The sequence below is a fragment of the Ovis canadensis genome, chromosome 24, assembly GCF_042477335.2.
Source record: "Ovis canadensis isolate MfBH-ARS-UI-01 breed Bighorn chromosome 24, ARS-UI_OviCan_v2, whole genome shotgun sequence".
Classification (NCBI taxonomy): Eukaryota; Metazoa; Chordata; class Mammalia; order Artiodactyla; family Bovidae; genus Ovis; species Ovis canadensis.
Window position 1 is genome coordinate 16,632,448 of NC_091268.1, and position 10,362 is coordinate 16,642,809.

The 10,362-nt window shown below is 65.2% G+C and overlaps 2 protein-coding genes across 10 annotated transcripts; one reads left to right on the top strand and one right to left on the bottom strand.

Annotated features, from left to right (window-relative positions):
* The first annotated feature begins 79 nt into the window (after positions 1-79).
* On the top strand, positions 80-5,712 carry NUBP2 (NUBP iron-sulfur cluster assembly factor 2, cytosolic). Of its 9 annotated transcripts, XM_069570506.1 has the most exons (8): positions 234-305; positions 814-1,235; positions 3,304-3,422; positions 3,527-3,725; positions 4,314-4,468; positions 4,562-4,672; positions 4,782-4,851; positions 5,153-5,712. In XM_069570506.1, exons 2-8 carry the CDS (start codon positions 1,211-1,213, stop codon positions 5,296-5,298), a joined length of 825 nt encoding a protein of 274 aa, XP_069426607.1. In that variant the 5' UTR covers positions 234-305; positions 814-1,210; the 3' UTR covers positions 5,299-5,712. The 9 variants fall into 9 exon arrangements, with proteins under 9 accessions (XP_069426608.1, XP_069426606.1, XP_069426610.1 ...); XM_069570507.1 differs by lacking the exon at positions 814-1,235 and having other exon boundaries at positions 80-305; XM_069570504.1 differs by lacking the exon at positions 4,782-4,851 and having other exon boundaries at positions 238-305.
* Positions 5,713-6,332: 620 nt separating this feature from the next.
* IGFALS (insulin like growth factor binding protein acid labile subunit) lies at positions 6,333-9,874 on the bottom strand. Its single transcript, XM_069570488.1, has 2 exons — positions 9,287-9,874; positions 6,333-8,308 (listed from the first exon to the last, which is right to left on the bottom strand). Exons 1-2 carry the CDS (start codon positions 9,300-9,302, stop codon positions 6,489-6,491), a joined length of 1,836 nt encoding a protein of 611 aa, XP_069426589.1. The 5' UTR covers positions 9,303-9,874; the 3' UTR covers positions 6,333-6,488.
* Positions 9,875-10,362: the final 488 nt, after the last annotated feature.

Genomic DNA, 10,362 nt, shown 5'->3' on the forward strand with positions numbered 1-10,362 from the left:
ATATCTGAAGCGGTCGGAGACAAGTCCCGCACGCCTATTGGGCGTGGGGCGGGCAAACGAAGGGGTCCCGTGTTGGGGCGTTGACACGGAAGTGGGTCCCCGTCCTGTACTCCGTCTGCTCCGGAACCTGCGTGCACCCCCTTGCGCAATCTGATTGGCTAAGGGTAGCGCGAGTGGGCCTATCAAGGGGAGCCGAGGCGGGTTCGCGTTGCCCATTGGTCCGAAGGCGCTTCACTCAGATTGGAGGGAGGCGGCCTGCGAGGGGAGGACGCGGGGCGAGCAGGGGAGGATGGAAGCTGCTGCGGGTGAGTGTGCGTGGCCGCGGGGCGTCGCGGGTCGGCGGGCGCCGAGGCGAGAGGGAAGGGGCAGGCCCGCAGCTGCTAGTCGTGGCTCTGGGTTTCAGCACACCGTCTTATTTTGCGGTATAAAGTTCTCAGAGATGCGCGCACGTGTCATTACGGCGCTTAGAAGGTCTTACTTGAATAAGGCGCTCTAAGAAGGAGAAACCGAAACGTCACATTCTCTATTTTTTGTAGAAGTTTTATTCTGATTTTCTAAGCCTTTTTTTTTTTAATAAAATCTGCTTGAGACCCAATGTATACCTTGGGCACAGCCGGATTCGCACAGATTCAATTCAGTTCAGCTCAGTCATGTCCCACTCTTTGCGACCCCATGACTCACAGCACGCCAGGCCTCCCTGTCCATCACCAACTCCCGGAGTTCACCCAAACTCACGTCCATCGAGTCAGTGATGCCATCCAGCCATCTCATTCTCTGTCGTCCCCTTCTCCTTCTGCCCCCAATCCCTGCCAGCATCAGAGTCTTTTCCAGTGAGTCAACTCTTCGCATGAGGTGGCCAAAGTATTGGATTTTCAGCTTCAGCATCAGTCCTTCCAATGAACACCCAGGACTGATCTCCTTTAGGATGAACTGATTGGATCTCCTTGCAGTCCAAGGGACTTTCAAGAGTCTTCTCCAACACCACAGTTCAAAAGCATCAATTATTTGGCACTCAGCTTTCTTCACAGTCCAACTCTCACATCCATCCACGACCGCTGGAAAAACCATAGCCTTGTCTAGACGGACCTTAGCCACATTATTTTCTAAAAGACTTTGGGTCTGATATCTTGAGCACAAAACGCTTACAATGCTGGATTCATCCATCCGATTATAAATGTAAACGGGAGAGAAAAATCAGAAGAAGCTTGTTATGATACGGGCACACTTGCTACAAGGTGAGGGGATGGTTTCCAGGTTGATGATGAATACTTCTTATTTTAATGGAGGGGCAAATGCACACAGAAATTCGAGAAGCCTCATGGGCTATGCAGTAAACCTCCCTGTGCCCAGAGGCAGCTTCTGTTGTCAGTTGCTTCTATCCTATTGGAGAGATTCTTTACATACAAGGACTCCCGTACATGTCCAGTGTAACAGATAATCTTGATTTGGTTGGACTGAAGGCTCATCCACACGTGGGGTCCCTCACTTCCCTCCGTGGGGAGAGACTGCTTTCCTTTGCCCCTTCCAGGGCAGCCTCTCCCGTGTAGTGGTGTGCATTTGATTTGTCATCGTTTGTAAGCCTTTGAGTTTACTTATGAGGGAAATTTGTGGTTGGCTCCTGAGAACTGTGGTCTGGGAAGTTGGCTGCTCCTTCCAGTTACCTGATGGGAGCCGCAGTATCCTGCTTGAGGCTCGGACAGATGAAGCTCCCCAGTCCCACCAGTGAGGGGAGCAAGGCGTCACTCTTAGGTTGGCAATGCAGTGCTGGTGTGGAGGGCACGCAGGTGTCAGGACCTGCATCTGCCTTGTTCTTTCCCAAGTTTCTGCCCAGGTGCCCCTCCACCCACCAAAGAAAGGTGAAATTGATTGTCAACTACTGTTTCTAAAAGATACTTTTATTTATTTATAGGTGGTGCTGGGTCTTCATTGATGTGTGGGCTTTTCCCTAGTTGTGGCGAGCAGTGACTTCTCTTGTTGCGAAGCACAGGTTCTAGAGCTTGTGGGCTTCGGGAGTTGTGTTCCCCGGGCCCCGGAGCACAGGCTCAGTAGTTGTGGCCCACGAGCTCAGCTGCTCTGTGGCACTTGGGATCTTCCCACAGCAAGGATCGAACCCGTGTCTCCTGCATTGGCAGGAGGATTCTTCACCACTGAGCCACCAGGGAAGCCCCTCCCCAACTACTTTCTGCTATTAAAGCAGTTTAAATAGTAGCCTTTTAAGTCATCACGGAAGTTGCCTGAGGCAGGTGGCCGAGGCTTGTGTTTGTCGGCAGTGATCTGCGACTGGGGGATGGTGCCCTTTCCTCGTCACCGTACAGGATCTCTAGACAGAGACCCACGACAGGCACTGCACCGCCTTAGGACCAGAGCCTGTGGAGAAACCAGGCCAGGTGCACCCTGAGTTCCTTCTAGGGACCCTTTGGTGGCAGCAGCCTTTGAACCTGTCTATAAGAGATGGGTCAGGAGGGAGATCGTGTTCACTCACCTCGCCCTGAGCCATTCCTGGGGAGCCGGGGTGCAGGGAGGCTGCTGAAATGAGCAGCTTGCTGCAGGCCGGGTGGGACTCTCTGTGGTGAGGTCCTCAGGGTGCTTTGCAGGGGCTGAGGGTTGTTTGTACACAGATGATGGCGCCTCTGGGGGGTAGCAGGGGTGGGAGTCGTGAATGTGTTCAGGGTGGCATTTCAGGCTCACTGGGAGAAACAGGAGCTGGGGCAGAGCCTGCCTGGGGTCTGGCACTGGCGCTGTGGTGCCCTGGGGGTGCCCAGGGTTTCTTAAGGCACAACCGTGCGCCATCTGAGTGACCTGATTTCTCCGCCCTCACATGGTGTGGGTGCCTCCTGAGCAGGAGGCTGGGGCCGCCAGGAGTGCCGCTTCTGCCCCCAGAGGAGGGCGCTGCCCGCCTGCGGCCAGACCTGTAGGTGCCGGCACAGGGGCCGGCAGCACGGTGGTCTCCACCCTCGTCCCTCGGCGCCACTGGAGGCTTTGGCTGGAGCTGGCCTTGTGCACGCCAGGGGTGCACGCACTCAGTGTGCGCACTGCGGAGCGGAGCGTCTGCAGCAGTTCCGGCCGCAGCAGCCCTGCTCCAGGCCGAGCGGGGAGACCGTTCCTGAGGAAGCAGTAGGTTGGGTCTGGGGTCTGCTGGATTCCCTCTTGCGTGGCCGCGTTTGCGTGTGCCAGATGATGGGGCAGGTCTCAGGACGGCCCTCTCAGGCCCTGGGCGTAGGAAGTGCCTGGTGAGCACGGGAAGTGGGCAGTGGAAGGAAGGTACGGAGACACCCGGCCTTCCTCCCCTGTTTTTCCAACCAGAGCCTGGAAACCTGGCCGGCGTCCGGCACATCGTCCTTGTCCTCTCAGGAAAGGGGGGCGTCGGGAAGAGCACCATCTCCACGGAGCTGGCACTGGCCCTGCGCCACGCGGGCAAGAAGGTGAGCGCCTCCTGTCTCCTCGTGAGCCCCCGCTCTCCTGGGTGGGCACACAGGGCGGCACCTGGCCAGAGGCCCTCACGAGCCGCGTGGACGCCCCCTTGCAGGTGGGGATCCTGGACGTGGACCTGTGCGGCCCCAGCGTCCCCCGCATGCTCCGGGTGCAGGGCAGGGCGGTGCACCAGGGTGACAGTGGCTGGGTGCCCGTCTTTGTGGACCGGGAGCAGAGCATCTCCCTCATGTCTATGGGCTTCCTGCTGGAGCAGCCGGACGAGGCTGTGGTGTGGAGAGGCCCCAAGAAGAATGGTAATGCCACGCCAGGCTGCCGGCTCCCCACCCGCCCCGCCACCTCGGGTGCTGGGGGAAAGACTGGTGCGGGTCTTCACTTCCAAGACACTCCCCCCAACCCTGACCCGTTGAGCCTGCAAGTACGCAGACAGTTGGCCTGGGGAGTGAGAGCGTGAGCCTCAGCCGTGAACCCTTCAGCTGCCTGGTCCTCCCCCAGGCAGGAAGGCGCCCTGTGGGGTGCCCGGACGGGCTCTGGTGCCTTTGCCCCAGCAAACGGTGTTTGGCTCCCTCTAAGGGCCAGCACGGGGCTGCCAGGTGTGGGAGCAGGCCCAAGGCGGGGGGTGCTCCCAGGCCATGCCCGCGTTCCCCACAGGCCGTCTCTCGGGCACAGACATGTGCCCGAAGCTAGGGCCCGAGCAGAAGTCCTGGGGGCGTGCTGGGGAAGAGTCTCTCCCTGCTCCTGGGGCACAGTGGCACACACAGCTCTCCGAATGGGCCGCGGGCCCAAAGGTCGCCCTGCCCTGGGAGGGGAGCAGGTGTGGGCCCGGTGAGACCCTGCCCACCCACCTGCTGCCCCCAATCCTGAGCCTCCCTGGGTCTCCACAGCACTGATAAAGCAGTTTGTGTCTGATGTGGCCTGGGGGCAGCTGGACTACCTGGTTGTGGACACGCCCCCAGGGACCTCTGATGAGCACATGGCCGTGGTGGACGCCCTGCGCCCCTACAGCCCCCTGGGGGCCCTCGTGGTCACCACGCCCCAGGTACTGTTCCCGCACAGGCGCCCTCGCCCCGGGGCAGGCTCTGCTGTGCCCTCCTCGCCCATCTGCTGCCCCTGCCCCTTTCCTGGTCTCCAGGCGGTGTCTGTGGGGGACGTGAGGCGGGAGCTGACCTTCTGCAGGAAGGTGGGGCTGCGGGTGATTGGGCTCGTGGAGAACATGAGTGGCTTTGTCTGCCCCCACTGCTCGGTGAGTCCTGGGTGGTCTTGGGTGTGGGCAGCCAGCACCACCCCCCGCCAAGGCCCGGCCCACTGTGGGCAGAGAGGATGGAGGTGGACCCGGTGTCTGTGTGTCCCAGGAGTGCACCAACATCTTCTCCAGGGGAGGCGGCGAGGAGCTGGCGAGACATGCTGGCGTCCCCTTCCTGGGTGAGTGGGCTGGGGCTGCCGCAGGGCCCTGCCCCCGCCCCCGGGAGAGGGGGCTTCCTCCCGCCCTGCCGACTCCCCACCCCGGTGAGAGCTGCCATCCACAGGCATCCGGTGCTTTCTTCTGCAGGAGCACCTGGGAGGCGGCGGGGCCTGCTGGGCAGCTGCTGGGTGTCCTGGGGAGGTTGAGCCCGGGAACTGGTCCTGTGGGCCATCGGCAATGCTGCCCGCGGGCTCTTGGGCTGAGGGGGTGGACAGGGCCTCCCAGCCTGGCCCTCACCGCCCACTCTCCGCCCCTGCCCAGGCTCGGTGCCCCTGGACCCCGAGCTCACGCGGAGCCTGGAGGATGGCCGGGACTTCATCCAGGACTTTCCCGACAGCCCCGCCTTCCCCGCGCTCTCCTCCATCGCCCAGAAGATTCTCAGCCAGACGCCCGCGGGGCTCTCCTGACCGAGGCGGGCTGAGCACTCCTGTGCGCTGTGGGGCTGGAGGTCTGGAGCAGGGGCCCGGCCAGGCCCTGTGTGCCGCTCTCCCCACGGGGCCCGCCCTGGACGTTTGCGGAGCTTCGGCAGCCTCTCGGCTGAGCCGCCGACAATGAGTGGCTCCACCCGGTCACCCAGGGATGGCGTGGGCTCCCCACGCCATGGCCTGCCCTGCCTGCTGGCGCAGGTCTGCACCCCTGTGGCCCAGAGAGACAGCTGCTCCCGACAGCCAAGTCTCCACGTTGTTCACGCACCACAGAGCTGGTGCGTCTGGAAGCTTGTCTGGCCCGCTGGCCCAGAATCCCAGTGAAGGAGGTGACACCCAGTAAGGGGTCAAACTTATAACTCAGAGGAGCTGAAATAAACGCATCGCACAGCCGTGTTTACACGTCTCACCTTTCTAGAGCATTCCGCCCTGGTCCCGCCATGTCCACCCCCGAGTCCCAGAACTGGCCAGCAGTCCTGCTGTCGACAGGCCCCTGGAGACTCAGGTGAGTCTCATGTGGAGCGTCGGGTGACTTGGGGTGTGTGAGTGGCCAGACTTGGCCCAGAGATAGCTGAGGGCCCGCCCCAGGCCGGGGGCAAGGCTGACGGGCAGGAGAGGCGAGTGTGGAGCGGAGCCCCAGGCCTCTTCCCTGCGTGGGTCCTGGGGAGGCTGGGATGCATCCTGGGCGGTGGAACGGCGGCCCGTGTGCCACTCTCCCGCGGAAGAGCCTGGGTGCTCGGCCAGGGGTGCATCCAGGTCAGGGGTGCAGCTGGGAGCACACCCTCCGGCCCCGCTTCCCAGGACCAAGCTGCCTCTGAGGACGCTGGTGAGGGGCTGACGCATGAGGCTCCCGGAGCCAGAGTGAGGGCCCACCGCTCCCAGCGGGGGGGACTCTCAGATGAGAAGGGAGGCTGGGCGCAGGGCAGGCCACGGGGCCGCGGAGTTGCGGCCGCCAAAGGGGCCCTGGCTAGCAGCACCCCACCCACACTGAGCTGCACCCGGCCCGCACACGTGGCCCCGTTTATTTGGTTGCTTTAATTGATGATAGCTGGGGAGGCCATGTCCCCGACCCTCATGAACAGGCCCTCAGGGAGCAGGCTGGGGCCCGCAGGTCCTGAACTGTGTCCCCCCGGAGTCGCGAGGGCCCGTCAAGACGCCGGGGCAGCCTTGGGTCAGCAGTGGGCAAAGTGGGCCTCGCCAACGTCGCGCAAGTCGAGGCCCTCCAGGCTGGGCGGGCTGGCGCAGGTGATGTTGTTGTAGGCCAGCAAGGGCAGCTGGCGGTCGTCATCGGCCTCTGCCAGGGCCTGCACGAAGCGGGGCACGGAGGCTGGCTGCTGCAGGGCGAAGGCCCGCAGGGCACCCAGCGCGCAACTGCAGTCCCAGGGGTTGCCCTCGAGCCACAGGCGCTCCAGGCCCGGGGGCTGTGGCGCAAAGGTCCTCAGTGAGTTGTTTCGGAGGCTGAGGAAGCGCAGGCGGCTGAGCGGCGCGAGCACAGCCGCGGGCAGCGCCTCCAGGCGGTTGTGCGAGACGTCCAGCCAGAAGGTGCGCTGCAGGGGCCCCAGGGAGTCCGCCGGCAGCGCCGACAGCCGGTTGCGGGCGAGAAGGAGGTACTCCAGGCGGCCGAGGTCCTGGAAGAGCCGGCCGGGCAGGTGCGTGAGCTGGTTGGCGGTCAGATCCAGCTCAAGCAGCTCGACCAGGCCCCCCAGGCTGCGCTCGTCCACGTCTGTGATGCTGTTGCCCTTGAGGAAGAGCCGGCGCAGCCCCGAGAGGCCCGCGAAGGCGAGCGGGCCCAGGCGGGCCAGGCAGCCGCCCTCCAGGTGCAGGCTGTGCAGCTTGGCCAGGCCCTGGAAGGCCCGCTCTGGGAGGTCGCGCAGACAGTTGCTGGAGAGGTTGAGCACGGCCAGGTTGAGCAGGCCCAGGAAGCCGCCGGGCCTGAGCTCCTGCAGCTGGTTGTTGTTGAGCGCCAGCACCTCCAGCTGGCCCAGGCCCGCAAAGGCTTCCTCAGGCAGCTGCTGCAGGCGGTTGTGGCCGAGCTGCAGCTCTTCCAGGAAGTGCAGGTCCTTGAAGGTGCGGGGCCGCAGGCCGGCGAGCGCGTTGTGCGAGAGGCGCAGGACGTGCAGGCCCAGCAGCCCCGGGAAGCTGTCCTCCAGGAGGCCGCCCACGCGGTTGTGCGACAGGTCCAGCCAGCGCAGCGCCTTCATGCCCAGGAAGGCATTCGGGGCCACGGCGGCCACGAGGTTGTGGTCCAGGTAGAGTTTCTGGAGCTTGGGCAGCTTGACGAAGACATTGGCCTTGACGCTGCGCAGGGCGTTCCGGCTCAGGTCCAGCTCTCGCAGCTCGCCCAGGCCGCAGAAGAGCGCAGGCTGCAGGTAGGCCAGCTTGTTACCTGCCAGCACCAGCTCCCGCAGGCCGGCCAGGCCCTGGAACGCGGCGTCGGGCAGCACAGCCAGGCTGTTCCAGCCCAGGTTGAGGTCCCAGAGGTGCGCCAGGCCCTGGAAGAGGCCCTCGTCCAGGCGGCTGAGCAGGTTGTTGCTGAGGCCGAGCGAGGCCAGGCCGGGCGTGTGCAGGAAGGTGTGGGCCGCCAGCGCGCGCAGCCGGTTGCGCTCCAGGTGCAGGTGGCACAGGCTGCGCAGGCCCAGCAGCGCCTGCGGCTCCAGGCTGGCCAGCCCGCTGCCCTGCAGGTTGAGGAAGCCCAGGCCCGAGAGGTTCCGGAAGGCGGCCGCAGGGATGGAGGAGAAGTTGTTCCCATCCAGCCAGAGCGCCCTGGTGCCGGGTGGGAGGCCCCCTGGCAGCCGCGTGAGGTTCCGGGAGCTGCAGAAGACGCTGAGCTCGTCCGTGTAGTCGTCATGGCCACAGGAGCAGACGGCTGGGCACTGCAGGCCCTCAGGGTCTGCTGGCGCCGTGGGTTCCACTCCCTCCAGGCCGTGGGGACCCAGCGCTGCCCAGGAGACCAGCAGCACCACCAGGGCCGGGCCTCCTGCGGGGAGAGGGGCTTGGGGAGGGGCCCGGGACGGGGACTCAGGTCGGAGCAAGACATGGGACCTTCCAGGCCTCAGCTGCACCCCAGGACCACGACACACACCCGTTAAGAGAAGGCCCCACTGACCAGAGCGGGCGGTGTGGGCGAGAGACGCGGGCCCCACGTCAACGGGCAGGACCGGGACGTCCTCCAGGTCAAGACCGGCTGCCCTTTCCACTGTGCAGGACCAGAGGGAACTGGGGACCAGGGACCTGGCCACTAGGCCGTGGGTCAGTCTCATCTCCAAGGTGGACACTCAAGCCAGCCTCGGCTGCCAGGCAGGCCTGGAGGAAGGTGTGAGCGACAGAACCTTCTGGAGCAGGCCTGGGTGGGCAAGCGCTTGCTGCCCTGAGGGCCTGGACACTGAGCTGGATGCCCACTGCCCCAGTCAGACCACCCAATCGGGGGCGCTCCCCTCCCTGGTATGTGTGTGGCACGTACCAGGGACGTAGCCCAGCGCCAGCGTGGGGAGAGGAGGAGGGTGCCAGCCTCGCGGGCAGATGGGGCCCCAGGCCATTGACCACTGGAGACTGGTTCTGTCACTGGACAAAGGATGCCAGGCTTCCCCTCAAGGCCCCCCGGAAGTTCCACTGGGCACTGGGCTTGTCCCCCGCAGCGGGCCCCTCCCTGCCCTGAGTGCTCCGGGTCTCAGGGTGGCCACAGCAGCTGGGGTGGGCGAGGCTCCGCAAGGGGACGGGGTGGCAGTGGCCTGGCCTCCAAGGAGTTGGGGGGGCCTGGGCGGGGCCCTGGGGTTGTGCGAGGCCCTGCATCCCCTGCGCCCCCGCCAGGGCCCGGGGTGGGAGAGGAGGTGGGCGCACCCCCCAGAGGAGCGGCCAGGCTTCCCCCGGGGGCTCCCAGAGCGAAGCCCTCCCGGGGGCAGCCCCTACCATGGTAGGCCGGGGGCATGGGCTGGCCACCCCTGCGCGAGTGGCGGGGCCGAGGGAGCCTCACCTCTGCTTGGGGCCATCCCTCGTGCTGAGCGGGAGCGGGTCGTCTGCTGGGCCGCTGCTCCTGCCCTCTGGATTTCCCCTCCGCGGGGCAGCACCCGTGTCGCCGGCCAGCCCAGCTGCTGGCCCCAGCGCCGTTAACCCCCTCCTGCCGGGCGCCAGCGGCGGCTCAGAGCGCAGTGTGGGGCAGGTGGCACAAGGGACGGGCTGGGGGCGGGGCGAGGGGGCCGGTGTGGCTCTGAGGCCCGAGGGCCCATCCCTATCGTCCCGGCTCCCCTGCCCCCCATCCCCCTGCAGGGCTGGCCTCGGAGCTGGGGCTGCAGGCAGTGCTGGGCGGGGGTCTCCCTTGGAGCAGCCTGTGAGGGGCTAGTGTTCAGCCTCCCCCTGCTTGGGGGTGGGGGCCCTTCGGGGGCTCCTGGGGGCTCCCTGCCCAGCCGATGGCCGTGTGGGAGTTAAGCTGGGCCTGCCAGTCCCCCGAATGCTGACCACGCCCCGCCCGTTCCTCCCCACCTGGGTGGGGTCCTCGGTCAGCTCCCAGGGCCCGGCCCAGCCTCCTCTTCTCCCGTGACCTCAGGGTCAGCTGCTGTCTGGCCGTGCCCCACCCCCAGCCTCTTCTAGGAATGCTTGGCCGGGTCCTGGCTGCTCTGTTTGCTTTCACAGCCCTATTCTCCAGAGAGGAGAGTGGGGGTGGCCTGGCCTCGGGGGCCAGATCCTGGGGCTGTGAGACCAGCCCCCGAAGCAGTGGCCCCATCCTGCCCTCTGGGGTACCTGTGGGGCACGGCCACCCCACAGTGTGCAGGCCTCGGGGGGCCCAGTGTCTGGCCTGAGGTCAGCCCCAGGTCAGACGTGGGAGGCTGGGTGCGGCTCCTCCAGACCCAGCTGCGTCCTTGGGCTGGCCTCCAGCTGCCCCTCCCCTTCACCAGGACCCTGCCCATGGCTGCTGTGCCCGCCCACCCCTTCCTCTGCTCTGCCTGGGGTGGAGGGCCTGTGTCAGCAGGGCTTGAAAAAGGCAGAACCATGCGTGGGTAAGGCTAGGCTTGTGGAGGCCTCCCAGTGAGGCAGGAGCCCCCGGGGCCCAGA